General features: G+C 39.2%; 1 protein-coding gene across 12 annotated transcripts in view; it reads left to right on the top strand.

Annotated features, from left to right (window-relative positions):
• Positions 1 to 22580, top strand: part of ZNF462 (zinc finger protein 462) — a 142594-nt gene extending 120014 nt beyond the window's left edge. For 11 of the 12 annotated variants that reach the window (XM_081282030.1, XM_081282033.1, XM_081282027.1 and 8 more), the window contains 3 exons: positions 12622 to 12754; positions 18307 to 18430; positions 19720 to 20703. In XM_081282030.1, the coding sequence (XP_081138156.1) occupies positions 12622 to 12754; positions 18307 to 18430; positions 19720 to 19930 (468 nt within the window). In that variant the 3' untranslated portion in view covers positions 19931 to 20703. Of the gene's footprint in view, positions 1 to 12621; positions 12755 to 18306; positions 18431 to 19719; positions 20704 to 21895 lie in introns of those variants that run through there. The other variant, XR_014020629.1, reaches the window with a different exon arrangement.
• Positions 22581 to 23160: the final 580 nt, after the last annotated feature.

Genomic DNA, 23160 nt, shown 5'->3' with positions numbered 1-23160 from the left:
CTTTCTTTATTTTCTATAATTCTGATTATACTATAAATGAATATTGTGTGTTGCTGTTTGTTTTTATCCTGACAAGAGTATTTTTCAATATTATTTTAAATGTGTTATTGCAAGGATTGGCCAATATTTTTTAAAAAGGGACAGAGAGTGAAAGTTTTAGTGGCACCTGTTAGTTTCAGTGGCACTTGCTCAAATCTGCCACCGTAGCAAGAAAGCAGATATAGGTAATATATAAATGAGTGGACACCATTGTGTTCCAGTAAAACTTAATTTACAAAAATAGTCAACAAGCAGTCGGCCCGTAGTTGGTGACCCCTAATGTGTCCGATAGATATTCCATCTTGTCCTTAATCATGTAGATTGTTTACAATATTTTCCAACTACCAGGATCTTCAAAGGCGTCAACATACATAGCCAAACTCGTAGAGGCTGTAAACTGTATGTTTTATTTAGGGAGGGGAATTGATTTGAAAAAGATTAGCACAGGACATAAAATAAGAGGGTTTGTAGAAAAAAATTCTCTTCCCCAAGGTTTGCTGCTCAGAGAATCAAAGTCATGCAGGGTGGCTCCTTTCCTCTGCACAAAGTGTATTTGGTGTATCATGAACTGAGGTGATTATTTCTGGGTTTGTGTATTTGCCCCAAGCACAGGAGGAGCTAGTTGGTGTTTGCTTAATAAAAGCAGGCCATCAGTCCTTTCTAATCAGCCTGCTCCAGAACATCTATTAAGTGTTCACTTAAGACACTCTGTATCCTCATCAGTGAAAATACAGCTTCTCTTCTCTGGCCCTACAAACCTAAATTATAGAGATTTTAATCAATCATCTTTCTCCAAGGGATATAATTTTTCTATGGGATATTGAGAAAGGGGAGTCTAAGCTTTGTCTCCTGTCCACAATTTAATGGTTTTATGGAAACTTCTGCTTTGGAATATATTCACACCCCAGCACTACCCCAAAAGTGAATGCAGGGAGGAAAAGCCTGAGTTACAGTATCATTTCTTATTCCACCTTCCTGGAAATTTCTAACCCAAACTTAAAGAAAAATCATTCATTTGCTTTAAACCAAGCTTCCTGTATTAATTCCCATATGTCTTGTTTATGCGACACCTTTTTTACTACAGGGTTCAAGGTTTCAAGTTCATAATGTGGAGCAGAGCAAATCAGGGAGATAAATTCTTCCCCGGTGGTTGCACAGTAACTTGTAAATCAGTGGGGGAAATCCAGAGAATGTTAGAAACCATGCCAGGCATGAAACCAGAGGCTTGCTAAACAGTGGGTAGAAGTCTAAGGCTTCAGGATATAGGTCAGGGAAATGGGTTGCTCGGGAAAGTAGGGACCCAATGTAGAGCTTTTGGAGCTAGAAGACTTGGGTTTTAATCTTGTCTCCACTTTTTATTGTACATGCTTTGGGAAGGTACTTAAGTTGGAGGTCTTTTTTCTGATTGGTTAATGCAAATTGTTATGCCACTCTCAGAAATTGTGTAAGATAAATGAAGTCCTTGTTTTCCCTCACCTTGAGACTTAATGTTCCACAGAATATTTGGAATTGAATTGTACTAGAATATAACAATAATTAGATACCAGAAAAGCAGTTGTGTTCTCAAGGACGATATTATAAAATCATAATTATACCTTGAATTTTAGGGAGTCTTTGATATCATGCTTTCACTGTTGTATTATGTTTTTAGTTTTTTCTCTTTCTCACTGGTTGACAAACTTTTTAAATCCAATGAGCACCTAAGGCTAAAGAATTGCCATTTGCAGCATGCCTAATGATTTTCACCTTTGGCTCAATTGTCTTTAAGTTTATGAGATTTGTTTGTTGACTATTCTTCCCCCCCCCCCCCAAATGATGAGGATAAAATGCAGTTAAAGATCTTTAAGTAATTGTCCACACTTTTGAAACTGGATTTTCAGCTGATAGATAGTGGCACTGTGCATTAGTTAAAAATGATCATTCATGAGGCAAAAGATATAAAAAAATCTGACTTCCGTGTTCATGAAAGGGGTTATAGGACTGACAATATACTAAAGAGAAGTTTGCTGATAGTTCAAATAGAAAAATCAAGAATAATAGGCAAAAACAAGGAATTGAATTCAGGAGAGTTGGGAAGAAATAGAAATGATTTTATTCTCAGACAGTGTGATCTTTATACTTAGAAAATCCTGAAATATCTCCATAAAGCTACTAGGACATTAGTGAGTTGGACAAGGTTGCAGGATATAAGTTTAATATATAGAAATCAATTATATATTTCTATTTACTAGTAATAGCAGTACAACCTGAAAATGAAATTTTAGAAAGATCAATTCCATGTACAAATAATATCAAAAAGAACAATATACTTAAGAATAAATTTAACCTAAGAACTACACTCTGAAAATGCAAAGTGATACTGAAAGAAATAAAAGAACTAAATTATTGCAATGCATACCATGTTCATAGATTAGAAAATTCAATATTGGTGATTCTTCTCAGACTGGTCTACAGATCCAGAAAACTCTTAAGCAAAACAACAGAAAGATTTTATGTTGATAGAAATTGGCAAGGTGAGCCTAAGATTCATATGGAAATTCAGATGATTAGGATAGTCTAAACTGTGGAAAAGGAGTGAAGTTGGAGGACTCATCCTTCTTACTTTCAAACTTATTGTAAAGCTATAATAATCAAGAGAGTGGGGTATTGGCATAAGAGTAGATGCATAGCTCAGTAGAGCAGAAGAGAAAGTCCATATATGTCATACATGTGGCAAATTGATTTTCATCAAAGGTATCAAGGTAGTAGGAAAGCAATTTTTTTCTTCAAAAATGGTGCCAAAATAATTAGATTTACACATGCAAATTGTCACCCAGGATTCTTATACTACTATTTACACAAAAATTTAATCAAAAAATGGATCATAAATATATGAACTAAAACTATAAAACTTACAGAAAAATAGTGAAAAACTGTGTGATCTTGAATTAGGCAAAAGAATTCTTAGGTACAATACAAAAAGCTATGAACATTAAATGAAAAAATATTAATACATTGGGTGACATCAAAATTAAATGTTTACTCTTCCAAAGATACCATTAAGAAAATGGAAAGGCAGGCAGCAAAGCAAATATTAGTCAAGTAATTGTATAACAAAGGATTTTAACTGAAATATACAAAGAACTCTTACAACTCAATAAGAAGATAAGGCACTCAATTAAGGATGAGCAAAAGATTTGAGTCAACAGTTTACCAAATAAGCATATGAAAAGATGTTCAATATGATTGATCACTAGAAAAATGTAAATTAAACCAAAAGTAAGATTTTACCATCTACCTTCTAGGTTAGGAACCACAGTAATTCCAAAGTGTTGGCAAGGATTTTGGAGCAATTTGGCCCATTTGTTTAAAAGTCAAATATTCTTTACTCTCTGACCCAGCAATCCCACCAGTGGAATACTAATCATCAATTAAAAAAAAAAAAAAAAAAGACTGCGCTACTAGCATGTTAGCAATATGACAAATCTATTAAGTGGATAAAAGCCAGACACCAAAGACTACCTGTGGTATGATTGTGTTCATGTGAAATCTCCAGAAAAAGCAAAATGACAGCAATAGCCTGGGACTGGAGATCACAGTGGGGTGGAGGGTACTTCTCAGAATGATAAAATGTTCTTAAACTGATGGGAGGATGAGGCTTGCACAAATGTATGAATTTAATAAAAATCACTGACTTGTTTGCTAAAAATAGATAAATTTTAAAGCAACTAAATTATATCTCAGTATCCCAAACCCAAGCACATAATGGGTCCTTAACACATGTTAACATCCTGCAGTCTTTTCTTACAAAGTTGATCATTGGGACGATAGATCAGTGGGATGCTCAAGATCCAGATTAATGTATGGACTGCCAAAAATAAAATGTGGAAAAAACATAGCAGTTGGTTCTAAGCTAAGGCTGACTGTGAGACTTAGGTGCATTACACTCTAATATGAATAGCATTAGGTGATTTTTGAATAGTGGAGAGTATTTATAGAAGAAACTATAAGACACTGTAGGATGTCTTTTTCAAAGTACTTCATTAAACAGAGCTGGATATTCAAAGCTGGAACCTGAGTTCTGCTTGCAAAAGTTGTAAACCTCAGGAGCATCTCTAAAGATGTCAGACTGTGTATTTGTAGGCTGCATGGAATCCTGGTAATAGCAGGACGGGTCCTTGAAGTCATATCTATCCATTTAGGAACCAAAATGTCAAGTGCCCTTGATAGAGGCTGCCCTATATATCCTCAGAAACCAGCATGTTGCAGAGAAGGGGAGACATCAGAACCCTCGTTTTGTAGGTAACACACGGAATCTTGTTCTCCTGGACCTTTATCTTTGTGCCATTGAACGGGGACTCACTTATAATCTCTTGGGATCCAAAGTAAACACTGCAGGTGGTTTTATTTTATCATCCTTTGACCCCCCTGTCTTTTTCTGGTCTCGCTGTTCCTCTAGAAGGCTATTTTATATTTTCTTTTCTTTTTCAGTGTCTCCTTCCTTCTTCCCTCTTCATTCTTCCACACACCCCCACCATAGACATGCATGCATACACATACAATGAAATAGCTATCAATAATGCCACTTATTAGAAGCTCTGATGAAAGATGAAGACATAACATTTCTAGAAACCTTGAAGTCTTGGGGGGGTGGGGAACAAACCTTGCACTTCTCACATTTAGAAAACACATACTTTTTTTTTTCTTTCTTTTAAAGAAAATTTTAGTATATTCGATACCTTGTTTAGTGTTCTTTATAGTTCTAAAGTCTCTTTGCTAGTTTAAGGAACATAAAAATATATTATCTCTAACTTGGTTTGCTCATAAAATTGTCATGTTTGGTATATTAAATTTAGAAGGATAGTCTATTCAGGCAATACACATTTACTAATTGAATTTACTTTGAAATGTTTTTAATTTTTTATATAAATGGAACCTCAGGCAGCTGAACTCTAAGAAACTCATATCTTTTATTTTTTTTCTAGTTTTGGGGGAAGCAGCAGAACATTAAATCTAGAAGGAATCAACATATGAAATTGCTCATCTTTCTGGACTAGTGAAATTCACAGTGTTTAAAAAAAAAAAAACACACAGAACATTGGTTTCCAGAAGATGAGAATAAGTAAAATGATAAAAGAACCTTCCCCACTCTAAATCATAAAACACATCTTTGGCCACTTCTTTTCTTTTCTTCTTCTTCTTCTTCTTTTTTTTTTTTTTTTTTTTTTTTTTTTGCATTTAATTTCTGAACTAAGTACTATCAGCTTGAGCTTTATCAGCTCAAAACATTTCTCTAAGTGACAAGGTTCCTCTAGAAGTTGATGTCATTTTGCTGTTTCTTTCCCTCATGTTAGCTTTGCCTGTTGTTTTCTCAATGATCCCTTTTTTTTTTTTTTTTTTTTTTTTTTTTTTGGTTAATGTATTTTTGAAGCCAAAGAAACCAGAATTAAATAAGCAGGAAGGGATGTGTGTGTCAGAACTTTAGACATATTTCTCAAGCAGACATTAGAAGATGTTCTTTACTTGTAAGCTTTGAAATTGTCTTCTAAGATTTCACAAGACATTTCTTTTTCCTTCTTTAAGGCACCTTCCTCTCTTTCCTTCCAAAATCTAACATAGTATCTAACATGCAATGAGGCTCGGTTTGTTTAAAAATCTAATAAATGGATTCACTATGAAGATATGAAATTTTAAGTATCCTGCTTGTTTAAATAAGCAAAATGTGACAGCACCATCAGAACCTTTGTCCTTGTTCATTTCGGGTCCAGGAGAATGACAACTGCTCAACTGACCAGAAACGAAACTCTGAGACACTTAATGACACCTTTCACATGGTTTCTTGACAGTCTGTGTCTGGAGGCTTACCAAGATTCTCCAAAGGAGTTGACTGTTTCTAGACTTTGGCCAAGAAAGGTGTTTTCTAATTCTGACTCAAGAAAGTAGATACGCTTCTTAACTTCTGTGTTCCTTTTCCTTCTGGGTACTTCATGATCCTTTTATTCTCACTGTTCTTAGGCAGGTTTTTACTTTGAAGAAAACTTTTCAAAGGATACTACTGCTCTCTCCCATCAGATTTTGCAACAGAATATTATTGTCAATATTCTTTTCTTCTTTTTTTCCTGTGTTTAGCCAGTATGAACATGGTTGTTTTTACATATTTTGTGAGTAAATTTGCATTTCTACAGTTGATTTGCATTGTAATAGGAAAAGCTTGAGCTGTGTCATCTGAAGATATGAGTATGAATCCTGGCTTTAATCATGTACTTGTTTTGTGTACTGTTTTCTTTTTCTACAAATATGGAAGTTAACATGTATCTTAGTGGTCTTAATGGCTAAGTGATACATTGTTAGCACATATCAGATATTTTGTTAATATTGAAACAAATTCATAGGTCAACTACATGACTGACCTTACTCTGCACTGAGCTATTGTAGAGCTAAATAAGAAATATTTGCTACCCTGAAAGAGTTTATAAACAAGTAGGCAAGACAAGTTTAAACAAAGACTCACCACCCTATGTGCTTAGTGCATGATAAAGGTGACTATAAAATAAGAGGGCAGCATAGTACAGAGCAAATATGGTTTCACGGCTAATCTTCCAAAGAACTTTAATGCTGCCCAGGGGATTTGTTTGGCTGAATATCCCCCTTTATTAAGGCATATTTGACACATAAAATTGTATATGTTTAAGGTGCACAATGTGATGTTTGATGTATGTGGAGAAGGCGGGGGACCCTTGTGTTCTGTTGTTGAGAATGTAAATTATTACAGTCATTATGGAAAAAGGTATGCATGTTCCTGAAAAAAGTAAAAATAGAGCTGTTATATGATTCAGCAGTCCCATTTCTGGGTATGTAAAGGAAACAAAATGAGTGTCTTGAAGAGATTCTGCATTTCCATGTTCACTGCAGTATCACTTATAATAGCCAAGACATGGAAACAACCTAAGTATCCACTGGTTACTAGATGAGTAAATAGAATGTGGCTTATATATGCAATGGAACATTCAGCCACCAAAACGAAGGGCATCCTGACATTCATGTCCTTTCTTAAAACTCCAACTGAAATGCTCATATATGAAAACTGAAAATTGTTCTTACCTGTACCCTCGACTGTCTTCCTGTAAGAAGTCATACAGATGATTACTTGGGTGAACTTCTCTTCCTCTGAATTCTTTACTGCATCCCCATTCTGGTTTTCAAAGGCAGGCAAAGAAGATCTGGGTATACCACCTGATACTGTTAAGTGTTTTGCAAACCATGGACCATAGGCTCAAATAACCCGTTTTTTTTGTTTTGTTTTGTTTTGTTTTTAATGGCCTATTATCTAAGAATGATATTGACATTTTAAAATGTCTTTTAAAAACAAGTGAAAGAAATACTTTTCTGACAAGTGCAGTTATATGAAATTCAAAATTTGGTTTCTACAAATAGAAGTTTATTGGAATACAGCCTCACTCATCCATTTATGTATTGCTTATGGCAGCTTTTGAACTACAACAGCAATTGAGTAGTTTTGAAGAGACTATATGGTCCAGAAAGCTTAAAATATTTACTTATCTGGCTCTTTTCAGAAAAAGTTTGTTGGCCTGTGTTGTAAGTCATTCAAATTCTTCAGAGCACTGCACATTCTCAGTCTGTGACTAATGGGCACTACTGATACAATAGGCAGGTCAGTGTTTTCCATGTTCTTTGGTGTCACTTTTTCTAGAAATAAAAAGTTCATTTTGGCTTTCCTTTTTAACAGTATTAAATGAATGCAGTATTAGGCAATATGAGCATTCTGACTGGGTGTCTCCTTTTTAATGTATAGATTGTTCCGTAACAGGAGGAGGTCTAGACTCTGGAAATAAGTGGCCTTATTTCCTCAGAGGCTCTGCTACCTGTTGCCTGCAATGTCATGTGAAGACAGGGTGTGCGATTCCATTCTGTTAAGAACAAGCATGATCACATCCATCTCTCCTATAAGGCTGGACTTGCCACCCTAGAACAGTATAAAAATGCATGTTCAACTTTAATATTTGTAAATCATAAAGTTCTTAGACTAAGCCGAGAACGTATGGAAATATATGCCAAGAACAGATCTAAAACGTTTTTCTAAATGGTTAAAAAACGACAAGTAGAAAAACAAAGCCGTGAAGGTTGAACATTAGCTGAGCACGGAGGGGGTTTCATACAGTCTTATTTCAGTAATCAGGGTCAGCATTTGCTGGTCAAGGGCACTTCATCTCAGTCTTCCTGAACAACTGACTTCCAGACACTAGGTTAGTGGCCTTCACAGTGGACTTTGGGTTAGTGGCATTCACAGGTGACTTTCACTGGATGTAAGGAATGATTGCATATCTGAACACTGACCATATACGGCAGGCTGGGCCTGTAACTCAGTGATAGAGTGCTTGCCTGGCATGCACAAGGCCCTGGGTTCAATCCCCAGTGCTGCACGAAGAAAGAACATATATGGCTGCTTTCACCTGCGGAAGGCTGCAAAGGATCCACCCAAGTTTGTTCTCTCTTTATTGTGGACCTTTGGGGAAAACATGGTAAAAAATTGCTTTTCATCTCCAGAGAAAAAAGTGAATCGCCCTCAATACGTGCTCTGTACCATCAGGAAGTTAGTCAGTTACCTACCGATCACCAGGTCTGGGAAGTAGTGCAATCAATTCAGAGGCCAACTGGGAAATATTGGAACTTTAATAAAGTCTATACCATTTGGTTTTGACCCTTTAGTTTCACATCTGGAAATTTCACTTATAAAATTGAAATTTACCATGAAAGCAAGGCTTACTTACATACAGTAAGATTTATTACTCAATTTTTATAGTGAAAAGCCAGAAATAACTCAATGTAAATTCATAGGGGAATAGTGAAGTAAACTATAGCATATCCACATGATATGTGATTCAGTGATTAAAGTTATGTTTATTCAGAGAACAATGTGTAGGCCATTTGAGGTGCAATAAAGCAAGTGGCACACTGGCATGTTTTAATATGATATAGAAATGAAAATAATCTATATCTGTTAGGAAAAGGTTAATGTAGTTTTATATATATATATATATATATATATAACTACATTAATCTTTTATATATATATATATGGTTATAGTTTTTATATATAGGTCATCAGGCTTTAAGTTGGTTCTTTTCTATTTTCCAAATTTTCTATGTGAGCCTTAAAATGAAAGAAAAAGATAAAGTGAAGATACCCAGTCGCTAGAAGGAGAGAACAACATTCACTGTGATCTAGACACTTTGCAGGCCTTCTGTGTAAAATGCAGAAAAATCTGTCCTCAGAGCGTGGAGCTCTGAGGAGGAGAGGCGGGACATCAACAATTACCTAGTGTGGTATGTTCTCAAAGGAATGTGTCGGTACTGTGGAATCATAGAGCAAGGACATTTACCTAGGAGCCAGGTTGGGGAGGCTAGGCTGGAAGATGGAGCCAACACAGGAAGGGCGTGATTGAGAGTTAAAGACCGAAGTAATGGCAGGTGCAGAAGCCCAAAGTCAAGAAAAAATGTGAATTTTTATCCTCAGGACAAGCAGAGACATTTATAAAGGGATTTAAACATTTTTTTTTTCAAGATGGCTTTGACCTCACTAGAGAACGGCTACAAGAAGAGGCAAGAATGGAAGCTGATAAACCAGCCGGGGGGTGCTGGGGTTGCAAAAACCCAGGTAAAAATCATGATGGGCTCCGAGTGCAGAGCAAGAAGGGAGTCTTCCTTTTGTGTTCAGATGAATATTTGGATGGCTGGCTTAGGGATTTCAAATATAGTAATAACACTATAAAGGGTTTTGATTTTTTAAAATCTTCTAATTACATAGCAAAAATTTTATATTTTACTTTTAAATTTTTTAAATTTGCCTCACAAAAATTGTAGAAATCTTCAGGACAAGTAAATCCTGGGTTATCCCAGGATGAGCATCCTCCCATGGAAATGTCATGTACTATTTTAAAATTGTGCAGAATCCAAAATGTTAACAGTTTTCTAGTAAAGGGGATGATGGCTATGGGAAAATGGACAAATACAGTTCTTTAAAAAAAAAAAAAAAAAAACAGAAGGAGGGGGAAAAATAACATTTGGTTTGGTGACAGATCTCCTTCTGTCACTGTGAGCTCCATGAGAAATGGGAGCTCCAGTAAGGACCAGGGCCTGCTCAGCCCTTGGGGAGTCCTTGATGGATGGATGCATGAATGAATGAATGAATGAATGCAAACAGCTGAATTAAAGAAGATGGATAAAGGTTGTTTCTTGACTTTCTTTTTTCATCCTTTTTGTTGTCTGGCAACTCCCCACCCCTCCTCTCCAGGTACAGATTTACAGTGTCCCTGGTTACTAAAGATGGGAAGTGAGAAAGTGGTCTAAAAAAGGCTGTCTTCTAAGTACTTACTAGTCACTTAAAAATAGTTTTCTTCAAACATAGTTCAAAATTTGGTGAATTGGAACCTTGACTACTTTACTTGAAAAACTAACAAGCTAGGAAACTTTTATTGAAATATTTGTCATAAATGCTATTTGGTGAAAATGTAGACTTTGTGGCCAAACATGACTTCATTAATATGCATTTACAATGGTTATTATAAGCATTTCCAAATGCCAAAATTGGAAAAGACCCATTTTCCCAGAAAGGGGAAAGAAATTACATTTGGGGGGGGGGGACTGTTGTGTTTCAGGTACAGTGCTAACTTTGAAAATGTAGTTAATGGCTAACCCTGAGCTTGAACTCACGTCTGTCTTACTTCATAAGTCATGTCCCTTATGCCAATTCTTTTTGCTTTTATATGAGAAAAATAAAAATTCATAGAGGTTCATATGGGTGAGACATAGTGGATAAATCTTTAGTTAGCAAGATGAAAAAGACCTCAGAGACTGTTTCTGTGAACTTAGAAGAAAGTAAAGGTTCTAAGCTTGACGTCTTCTTCCTCCTTCTCAACTTAGCCTATTATTAAAAAAAAATAATATACACACACACACACACACATACATACACATATATACATATATGAAAGAGGAAAACAAGAAGTTGTCTTCTCTATGTGTTTTAATGGATTGATAAAGACATCTGGTCTTTTTGACTTGTTTTCAAAGTCGACTGATTTCATGAATTCCATTCTTATAGTAGATCTGTGTATTGTTTCTCCTGTTTTAAAGAAGCTTTGTCTCTGAGTTTTCTTGCTCCTTTTTGATGTACCTGTGTCCCCTGTCTGTTGGTCTCAATTCCCTCCCTCTCTCTCTGTCTCTCTCTCTCTCTCTCTCTCTCCCTCATTTGTCACAGTCAGTGATGATGTTCCCATCTGCCAGGCATATGGAATTGATGGTGCTCAGCAAATCTTTGTTCCAATCTGGTCCCAGAGAATATTTTGGAATTGTCTTGTAAATTCTCTCTTTTCCTCTCCTGTGCCCTCATTACACTCTGTCTCTACTGTGGCAACCGAGAAAATCTGCCTTGTGATCTAATTAATGATGTCTGCCTTCCCTCTTGAACTGAACTGTGAGCCTCTGGAGGCCAGATCCAAGTCTTGTTGATCTTTGTCATGCCCCCTCCCCTGGCCTCCAATAAGGGGCGCTTACACAGAGAAGTAGCTATGACTGGTTATTGACTGGAGCTGAGGCTGGGCATTGGCATGAGTCCTGTGCCACCTTTTCATTCCTAACAGTCCCACACATACCACTGGAGAGGTTGTACCACCATTGATCTAAGAACCCAAAACAAAAAAATAATCATTCAAGACTTTTCTTATATGGATTTCTGTTTCCCTTGAATGATATTTTGAAGATGGCTTAGATTCCCATATTATTCCAACCACATATTATATGAATAGGAACCATAGTTAACTCTTTGAAAGGACTTTTAATAAGTTAGTTGTTGGGCTGGGCTTGTGGCTCAGAAGTAGAGCACTTCCTATCATGTGCGAGGCCCTGGATTTTATCCTCAGCACCACATATAAATAAATAAAATAAAGGTATTGTGTCCACCTACAACTAAAAATATATATTTAAAAAGAAATTAGTTGTCTACATTTTTCTCAGATAATCCCAGCCTTGATAAATAGGCTCTGGGTCAGCTTCAAGTATAACAGCTAAACCAGTAATCATAAAATTGTCTTCCATCTAATTCAAGAGTTCAGAGTTCAGTCATTTGTCTTCTGGCCAAAGCTGGACCAGCCTACAACCCCCAGTTGATGGGACCATGGCAAAGAAGGGTCTGGTTCTCAATGCTAGATGTTTGCCCTGCTTCTTTACCTCTGAAGTGTTTGAACCTTAGGTAGTTAATGAAAGTCACACCTTGGAATTCAACTCAAAATGTTTACTTATTGAATGCCGCTTACTCTCTACTCTGTACTGGATGGTGCATCTCGCCTTCTGCTCTCTGTACTCATGTTTCTTAAGAAAACAAGTGTGGTAAGTAAAGTCTGGTGTTGACAGTCGCAGTGAAAACAGTGCAAGGTGGAAGCAAAGGACCTTTGGGGCATCTGGGTTGTTGGGTCCTGGTTTTAAAAGCACTGTCACAGGAGAATGATGTGGGCGAGGTCTCCACCAGGGAGAACCCGTGCGGTCTGTGCGGTTCATTGTTCCCTCGTCTGTTTGGACCTTTTTCAGGTAAGCCGTAACTTTGAGCTGGTTGGACGGGTGAACTTGGATCAGCTGGAACAGATGAAGGAGAAAATGGAGAGCTCCAGCAGTGACGATGAGGACAAGGGAGAGGAGATGAACAGCAAGGCTGAAGACCCAGGTGAGTCTCGCCCTGCGCGCTCAGTCCCAGATGGCACCCGGCGCGTCCATGGTGAGGACAGAAGGGAGGCAGGAGGTTGCCGAGAGAGTAACAGAAGGAATGATCCCTCTTAGTTAAGCAGCAGAACAGACTGCCTCCAAGAGCAGGGGCCGTGTCTCTGTAAACCATTACCAGCTCTAGAAACTCCAAGGAAAACAGACCCGGGCTCCCGAATCGTACATGCGGGGGGGTCGGTGGTCTGTGGTTTGTTTTTACCAAGGAAAAGTAGTGTCTGAGGATCTTCAGAATGAGGACAGGCAGGCAGCATGATGAATGACACTGTCAGGCTATCAAGAAACCCAGTGAACTTGGAATTCATCATTTCATTCTGCAAAAAAAAAAAAAAAAAAAAAAAAAAAATACCTGGGCCCTCTTTTTGCATCCCTCTGCTGGGCCCATCTCTTAACCCCCTTGGAGCTGTTTCCACTTTTGTAAGAGGGAGAGAGACCACATCTTTCATTCTGTCAGGCATTTACAGAATGAACTGGGGAAGATACCATTGGACACTGAACCTCTGTTTCCAACTTCCTGCCAAGCTCTAATTATTCCAAAATAAAAAGGTTTCCAAAGTATATTTAGTTGTAGATACAATTTGTGGTCTAGAGTGTTGTTTTTCTCTGCTGTTCATCATAGACTGTTGTAGAAATCCCCAGACTACACATGTAAGAATATGGGTTGGAATGTGTTACTTTAGTTATTATAATCAAAAGCATATGGATAACATAAGTATAAGAAATAATTATTAGAGATCTCATCCCAGGAGTGAGAAGAATAGTATTGGTTGCCGTGACTGAGCATCATTACATGCCAAGTTCAGTGTAGGGGATTGTATTCAACCTTTACACTTTTTAACTTTAAAACTGTAGGTGTTAGCCTTTGATATTGTATTTTAACTATTCATTTAAATTTTTATTTTTCGATTGTGAAATAAAAATTATAGACATTTATGGCATACAGCATGCTGTTTTGAACTACATATATATTGTGGAATGGCTAAACCAAGCTAATAACTTACACATTTAAGTTATTAAATTTTTGTGATGATAACATTTAAAGTCCATTCTTAGCAATTTTCAAGTATACAATATGTTGTGTTTCATTGTAGTCATCATGTTGCTCATTAGCTTTCTCAAACTTATTTTTCCTCACTGAAATTGTGTATGTTGGGACCAACATCTTCCTGGTTCCCCGTCCCTTCCCCCTTGGTAACCACCATTCTTCTCCTATGAGTTTGACCTTTTTAGATTCCACGTAGAAGCGAGTTGATTCAATGTTTGTCTTTGTGCCTGGCTTTTTTCCCTTATGTAATATCCTCTAGGTTCATCTCATGTTGTCTCAAATGACAAGATTTCCTTCCTTGTTAAACTGACGTGGGTATATGCATCACATTGTCTTTATTCACCCACCGATGGACACGTAGGTTGGTCTGTATCTTGGCTTTTGTGAACATGCTGCCGTGAACGTTGGAACACCTCTTGCACATTCTTGTCTCATTTTCTTTGGCTACAGACCCAGCAATCCCACTGGGACTGTTCCTTTTTTTTTCTACGTCCTCTCCAGCATTTGTTATCTTTCCTCTTTTTGATACCCAGGTGTGGGGTGATGTCTCGTTGTGTTTTCAGTTTGCATTTCCCTGGTGATTAGTGATGTTGAACATTTCCATAGAGGTTGTCTTTTCACTCTTGTTTCTTTGGCTGGGCAGAAGCTTTTAGTTTGATATAATCCCATTTATCTTTTTTGCTTTTGCCTGTACTTTGGAGGTCATATCCAAAAAAATCCTTGCCCAGTCCAGTGCCTTGAACTGCTTCCCCTACACTTTCTTCTGGAAGTTCTATAGCTTCAGGTCTTGTGTTTACATCTTATCCATTTTGAATTATTTTCTAATCTCCCGTGAGATAAAGTTCTAGTTTCATTCTTCTGCAGGTGGATATCTAGTTGTTCCATTTACAAAGGGACTGTTCTTTTCCCATTCTATTTTCTTGAAAATCAGGCTATAAACATCTAGACTCTATGCTGTTACACTGGGCTATGTGTCTGTTTTTATGCCAGTACCATGCCATTTTGATCATCTTAGTTTTGCAGTAGATTTGGAAAACTGGGAGTGTGATGCCTCTGTCATACTCTGTTTGTTCAACCCTGATTTGGCTATCTGGGGTCTTTTGTGGCTCTGTAGGTCGTTGTAAAGATTAAATAAGGGCTGGGTGTAGCTCCGTGGTAGAGTACGTGTGTGGGATGCACAAAGTCCTGGGTTCAAGTCTTAGCAACGGAAAAAAAAAAATAAATGGGATAACACCCAAGACCTTAGCTTATTAGCTCAGTACCTAGAACATAGTAATCACCTAATAAATAATAACATTGCATATTATTACAAACAGGACAATGAAGTTCTCAAAAATTTAAGAGCTTGTCCAAAGTGTCTCTCTTTCTCTCTCTCTGTCACACACACACACACACACACACACATACACACACACACACACACACACATTACATAGTTGAATTGGGTCTTTAGCCCCAAAGGCAAGACTTTTTATAATATCTACCACTTGCCCAATCCCTTGGGCAGTAAAGTGTTCTCTATTGAAGGGACTGTGGCCCTGACATCTGTGAATTTGTGGCCCACAGGGCCTTGTCCAAGGTCTACTTGTGCAGAGTGCCTCTGTTTTTCTAGCTTGGTCAGTCTGCAAGCTTGAGGAAGCCTATTTCCTTCTCCCCTTTCCTGTTCCTCCCCTGCTCCCACCCACCCTCCAGGTAACCAGAGGACCATGGTTTTGCAAAGTAGGGGGTTCAGTTTAGCCTTTGAACCTCCGTCTAAGACAGGTGTCAGGGACTGACAGCCCAGGTGTGCCAGATTGTGAAAAGCCCCAAGCCTCTGGTCAACCTGGAAAGTACACGAACAAAGAAAACAATCCTCACCATCTAGGCCGGTGGTTCTTGGGAGGTTTACCACTTCTATTAGGAGAGGCTGGGTTCACCCATCCTCTCAAGGGAAATGGTGGCGACCTGAGAAGCATGGCCTTTCTTCTCCTCTTCTTTTTTTAAACCTTTCACCCATCTGTTCTTCATAATGAATCCTTCACATCTGTGTACTCTAAGGAGAACACTCTGGGAGAGGATGCTACTGACAGAGGGTATAAAGGCTTCTTGTACTTCATGATGCTGTGGGGCCCTGCCACTCCTCTTGAGGAAATAAATTATTCCTCATTGGATATTAGGACTTCTCCTGGTGTCCAAAAACTGTGCACATGCACAGTTTTTAGAGGTGATAAGCATTACAGAGACAAAACCCCTTCTAGCCCTTCCTTTCCCTGTGGCTCATAAATAAATAAATGGAAATTAGAAGAAATGACAGTTGGGATGCCTGTGGGACAACAGGCTCATTGTCCCTGCTTGTCCAGCTTGGTTGCCCCTTTTTCATTCGACTCCGTAGCATCAGACAACAGATTGACATACCTTGAAAAGTGTGGTGTCCACATTCACAAACCTTAACCACTGGCGGGGAAAAGTCCTGGGGTAGAGAAACAAGTATTCCTCCAGAGGTGGGCAGACTTTCCTAAGTGACTTCCAGCCAAGTCAATAGGAATGACAAGCCTAATCCTTCCCTTGCCTCTCACCCAGCCTGCAAGAACAGCCTTCTTTGTCCTGTCACCTTTGAATAGACCTAGAATCAATTTCCCACCTTCACTGCAGATTCTTGCCCGTCAGACAATAGCCTCGGGGTGTCTTTGCCAGACGTTCTGGGTTGCTGGAGCAGAGGGCGGGAGGTGGTGTTAGTGTAGCTCTCAGGCTGAGGGAGAGCTATTTGAAGTGTGACAGGTAGTGAGGGGCCTCCTCCTTTGAGGATGAAACTTAGCATTTGCCTTTGGAGAGAACAGATGAGTGGCTTCATGTTTCCTGAGGGTGAAGGAGCAAATGCACCGAGAGCATTTTCCATCAGATACCCTCAATTTAGGGAGTTCACTGCCTCCTCCCTACCCATTCCCAACCTCCTTTCCAAACACTGAGAGCTGGAGAGAGGACTGAACCGGTGGGCCTGCCCAGGGTGCAGGGAGGGAATTTGAAAGAGGGAAGACAGGACATGAAGAAATCAAAATGAACCCCGAGGCAGATCCTCCCGCCCCGCCCCCTCTCATTATGCAGCCGGGGAGGAGTCAGGAAGGCATTCTGCTGATTTCTTGCCCAAGATAATCCCTGCTAAGGAATTAATGCGCAGAGCAGATGGTGCTGTCTCATTTCCAATGAAAAGAATCAAGGAAGATAGTCTGTGCAATTATTTTTAATGGCTTGTGTGGTGATCTTCTTAATTTGTGAGAAAAATGTTTCATCTTTTGTGAAAACCGGCCCCGTTCACACAGCTCTTTGTGCTGGAGATTAAGGCATCTCAGAGCTCCTATCCTGTTAACATCGTCCTGAGGATTTTGTGAGATGGGTTATTTCTACCAGGAGACGGCTTCCTGTGACATCTCTGTGTGTGTGTGTGTGTGTGTGTGTGGTCAGGTACGGAGAGAGGATCAGTATTTCCCCACACACAGCTCTCACTTTGCCGTGTGGCTCAGAACCATCTCATCCTGCTGTTTATTAGTCCCCTGTGAAGATGTGGCCTTGTATGCTACAGTGAAACACAAGTACAGGCTTGGAACTTACGAGAGCCTGAAAGCCATATAAGCTGTCGTCTTTGAGTGTGCCAGGATGTGTGGCCTGAAAACACCCAGCTAGTTACGTTTATCAGACCCTAACATGTGCGCAGCACCGTGAAAGAAACAGAACAACTAGTATCTGGTGTTTACGACAGACCTGTCCAGACCTTTCCAAAAAAGGTCTGTAGAGCACCCCATTCATGAATGTCACTGAGGATAGATGGCAGTCAGATGCCCAGGACCCTGGAAAGCCTGGCTGGGGACATGCTTTCTTCCCATTCTAGCCCCAGGTTGTCTGGATTCGTGGTCATACCAGGTTCTTTCCTCGCCGATCTCATTCAGGACTCCCAGCCACCCTGTGAGGTGTTCATGATCTCTCCATGATAGGTGCCCATAAGGCATGAGGCTTTGGCCTCACGGGGAACAAGGGAAAGCCCTGGGGTCTACAGCCGTGACCGAGTGGAGTACTTTGGGTCGTCTCTATTCATTTTAGTAAGCAAAGATAAACCTGTGTCAGGTGGAAAGTGAATAGGTGCCACACTGTGGGGCCTGATGCGGAGCCTACATAGGAGGGTGAAGCTAAAGAGAAGAAAATGCTCAGGTGCCTTTGGAATGGGCAGAGAGGACACTTCTGGCAAGAAATCCCTGGACTATTTGTAATAGAAGCTGCTGGGGTGGGTGTGAGAAAAGATGGGGAGGCTTGGGGCCCAAGAAATGCCCCCCTGGGAAACCCGAAGACAGGGTGAGGAGCCTGGGGAGTGCTTTCACTGAATGGCCTTCCAGGCCAGGGGGAGGAGTTCCCAGGGAACGGAGACCCACCTTGATGTCCCCCACCTCCCATAAGACACTGGTAACACGAATGCTTTCTCTTTGCAGAGCTGATGAGATTTGGTGGCTGTGGGACTCCAATTAACACTGAGAAGCGTTTTCCATGTGAATTCTGTGGACGGGCATTTTCACAGGGCTCCGAGTGGGAGAGACATGTGCTGAGACACGGCATGTAAGTGGAGACAGGGTAGGAGGGAGGCCGGGCTCATGCATTCCCTCCCTCCTTCCCTCCCTCCCTCCCTCCCTCCCTCCCTCCCTCCCTCCCTCCCTCCTTCCCTCCTTCCCTTCCTCCTTCCCTCCTTCCCTCCCTCCCTCCCTCCCTCCTTCCCTCCCTCCCTCCTTCCCTTCCTCCTTCCCTCCCTCCCTCCTTCCCTTCCTCCTTCCCTCCCTCCCTCCTTCCCTTCCTCCTTCCCTTTCTTCCTCCCTCCCTCCCTTTCTCCCTCCCATGATCTCCCAACACAATGTTGATCCCTCCTTGTCAACTTTCTAGGAGAGGCAGTTGTGAGGAAGGGACCAGGTTTCTCCTTCTCTGTTGGTTTTTTAAGTGGCTATCCAGACACAAGTCAGGGGAGGGAGAACCATCATTATGAATGACACACCCCATGCCAGCCCACAGGCACAAGTATGGTGTTTGCTCCAGCCATCATCCCTTCAGTGTGAATCGGGGATGTAGACATCTGGCTTTTGTTCCTGCCTCTGTGACTGGCCATTCCCTGAGTGCCTTGAACTTGCCTTTGCCCTGCCTCAAGGTCAAAGCCAGCTTCTGCCTTCCTCCCAGGTCATTGAGAGCACACCTGTGAGATATTTCTAAGATCCATAATCTTAAAGTTGTCCCCTCTCCAAGGTACCTCTAATTCACCAAACAGAGAAGCTGAGATTTGGTCCTTTCCTGAGGGGAAAAAAAAAAAAAAAAGCCCCAAAACATTGAGTTTGGCAACTTAACAGAGAATTTATCTAGCTTCCCAAGATGTATGCGGGTTCCAACTTCAGGTTTTTATTTTTTAGTTATTTCAGCTGTTTGTTACTGGGTCCTGTTCAGTAAATCTTTTAGTACCTTTTTGTCTTAATAAATATAGTCAATCTCAAAGTTTCTGGGTTCACCTGATAGATGTGAGCATGCGACAGTTCTTGCTGTTTTACCACTTCTGGCTTTGTAGAAGAGATAACCTAAAATGATTATGTTCATCTGGAAACAAAACATGGTGTAATTGAAACACAGTACAATAGTGGATATTAATGTAAGTTCAGATCTTAAAAAAAGTAGTTGACCTCAGTATTACAGATAGCAAGGCCCTTCTTTGGCAATGTAGTTATATATTGATAGCCCTATTCAAAGGAAACCCCAAAGGCTTTTTAGGATGGTGGAAATAGAGACATGAGGGGTTTTTTTATATTTAATTAGGAAAAGCCTATATACTCATCTGTCTCTTCCATGTGTGTTTCCCCCACCCCCTGCCCCAGGGCATTGAATGACACCAAGCAAGTGAGCAGAGAAGACATCCTCCCGAAGGAGATAGTGGAGGACAGTGTCAAGATGCCCTCCATAGAGGAAAAGGAAGATGACGACGAGCCAGTTGGAATAGACTTTTCCCTAAAGAGTGAAACAGTAGCCATCTGTGTAGTAGCTGCCGACAAATCTCTCCTAGAGAATGCAGAGGCCAAAAACGAATAAGAGTTTGGTGAAATTCTTAATCAAACCTTACTTGAACCGTGATGAAAAAGTGGGAGGGCCGGCGTGGGCTTGAGAAGGGGGGGACAGACAAACGAGAAGACAGAACAAAGCTGCTTTTTAGGACTGAACAATCTATTTTCAAAGCACTGGTACCTGTGTGAGTGAGTATGTAAATTAAAGTTATTTAAATGGTTGGAATATGTGGCTCCTTTTCCATCACTCCATCTTTTTCTTCGGGATCTTCACCATGGAAGTTTTATTCATGGCGGATATGGAAGCACCTTCGTGGGCACGGTGCGCTCCATGGCGGTCTTGGACAGTGTGTGCAAACAAGCTCCGGAGACAGTACAAGACTTCTCATAGGGAACAACTTTTTGACGCACAACTTTCGGTGCGTTTTTCTAGTTTTAATACCTTAAGCTTTTTCAAGACCTAACTGCAGCCGCTTTGGGAAAATAATAATAATAATAATAATAATAAAACAACAAAAAACAAAAACAGAAAACAAAAAAAAACTGCTTTGCATAAAACAGTCACCTGTTTCCTAGTACCTCAAACTTAACCAAGGGAATTCTCTGCATTTGTCAGTACTACCTGTCGTCCTTGTGGTTAAATGTAGAGAGAACTGCTGGGCAAGATGGTGAATGGAGAAAAAAAAAAAAGAGTTTTAAAGAAAGGAACACAAATTGTGCTTAAAATCCCCACGTGGGTTTTATTTCTTAAAATACTGTGATTTTTTTAATTATTTTAGTAAAAAACAAAACAAAAAAAAAGAAACAGACTTTAATTATTAGATAACTGTTTGTGAATTGTCATCCTTTATTCCAGGTAAGCTGTTTATTAGTGTTCGACTATAATTTAGCATTTGGTAGATCCATGTGAGCTGATTTTAAAGTGCTCGAGCCGTTTCGTTTGCCACGTTTATTTCCTATCAAGTTGAGTGTTACAAACACAGCACAATTCAGTTTTTTTCATATAAATTGTTTCTTTTTGTGTGTGTGTTGTTATTGTTGTTTTAATTGGGGGGCAAGGGAGATTTAGTTTTTTTGTGAATAGGAATGTTTTTATTTTAAACATGAAAATAACAAAGAAGTTAACTTTTTTTGTTGTTGTTCGTTTTTTGGTTTTTTTTTGTTTTGTTTTGTTTTGTTTTTTTATTTAACTAAAGAACCAAACTTTCGGCACAGCTATGCAGCTCGTGGGCCAGAGAAGAGGTCCTCTTCACCCTTCTGTTGCTTGTCAAATTAACACATTATCCGTCTCACACCAATAATTTCTGTTAGGATGGGCTGGCTTTTGTGTGTGATTTTTTAAAAATCTGTGTTTTTGTGTCTTGGGGGGTTCTCATTTATTTGAGGGGGGGGACGAGGGGATGTGCTGGAATCCCATCCCTTTGCCGAGAGTGGACAAGAAATGACATATATCCTACAAGGAGCCTGGAGAACTACTTTTTTTTTTTTTTTTTTAATCTAGCTGCCAGCTGCTGTTTCCCCATATTAGCGTCTTCTGGAGGGAGCAGCTTAGACTAAATCTAAGTCTACATTTATAATATGTTCTGATTGTGAACAAAGGGTTTCGTTCCAAAAAGTAGAGAAGAATTTTTCTTGAAGCCTAGGTTTGTAGAAGCCCATGTGTGTGTGTTAGCTTGGTTGTGCATGGATGCGTGCGAGTGAGCGTGTGTGTGTGTGTGTGTGTACACACGTGTGTGCGTGAGTCTTGGTTTTCATGTTTTTGTTTTTGTTTTTGATTTTTTTTTTAACTTGGAAGGGTTGGGGGAGGGGGGAGGGAAGAAAGGGAAGGGGGATTGCTGAGACGACAGTGTCCCACACAGCTTCAAATGAAATCCATGGAAAGATGTTGCATTTGTGGAATAAGTGCTTACTTGAAAAGCATGTTCTTCTTTTATTTTCTTGCTGTTAAAAAATTTTTATTTGTAGGACTTTAATTTAATTTTTTTTTTTTTAGGGATGGGGGCCATCATGTGGAAACCAGAAAATGGGGAAAGTGTGGACTCTCTAGACAAAGATTCATTTTGTGTCTATATTTGTTTTTAATTGGCCTCATTTCAAATGTATTAAACAGTTCCATACCTGGATTGGGTGTTTGTAATGATTACCAAAAAAAAAAAAAACAAAAACAAAAAAACAAAAAAAAAAAAGGAAGAAAAAGGAAAAAAAGAAAATAATTGTGACATGCTTTTATCACTACTTTATTTTTCAAATAACATGTAAATATTGTAATCCATTGGATTTTGTTTTGCTAACCTATTAATAAAAATATGGGACCATTATCCTTTTAACAAGGCTAGAATGTCATTTTTTTTTCTTTTTCAAACATATACCTGATATTTTGTGGCCGCACATTTTGGATGCATTATTATAATTCTGTTGACTGTAATGACATAGAATTTACAACATTTTTTTGTTGTTGTTTAATTTATACAGAGGACATTTTTTTTCAGAGCTTGAGAGAAGAAAATAAATAGCAGAATGATAACCTATTGACTACAATAATCAGTGTTTCCCGATACTTGGTAAAAGATGAGGGAGATTCTGAGTCCTTGAAGCCAAGGGTTTAAAAACAAAAACAAAAAACAAACAAAAAAAAAAACCACAAGTAGGTTATTCAAGTTGTTTGCAACATACATTTTGTAATGAAATGTGAGAAATTAATAAAGAAATTTTTTCACATGTGTTTATGTCATCTGTTGTAAATCATTTGTGGATATGAATTCCTTCCTTCAGATAGCAAGTGTAGAAATGATACAGCATTGCCTTTCAAAGCTTGTGCACGAGAGGTGTTTCAACCTGCTGAATCTACACAAGTGTGAACAGCAGAGGTAAAATTAAAGTCAGGTGTGGGCTAGAATTCTAAAATGCTAGCATTTCCACATCAGGTATCCTCACAGAATGGGAGAATATTATGGAATGTTTTCCATCAAAATTGTGAATCAGAGTGATGTATGAAGCTTCCAAGGAACAGCCAGTGCTGAGGCGAATTTATAAGCATAGTCATTTTCAAGTAACTGCAAGTCACAGCCACTTGGAGGATTCATGTCATCACAGTGTTGCCACCCTTAACAGGAAAGCTTCAGTCACTATCTGACTATGCATCCTGCACCAAATTATTACCATTCACTTTTTTTTTGAGCTACTGTGATGTAAAGCATATCCACAGTTGTGAAACCTAGAAGAGCACATTAAAAATCAACAGTGTCCGCTGTTGCACTC

The sequence above is a fragment of the Spermophilus citellus genome (genome assembly GCF_964194105.1).
Source record: "Spermophilus citellus genome assembly, chromosome: 2".
NCBI lineage: Eukaryota > Metazoa > Chordata > Mammalia > Rodentia > Sciuridae > Spermophilus > Spermophilus citellus.
This window is presented reverse-complemented; position numbering and strand designations above follow the sequence as displayed.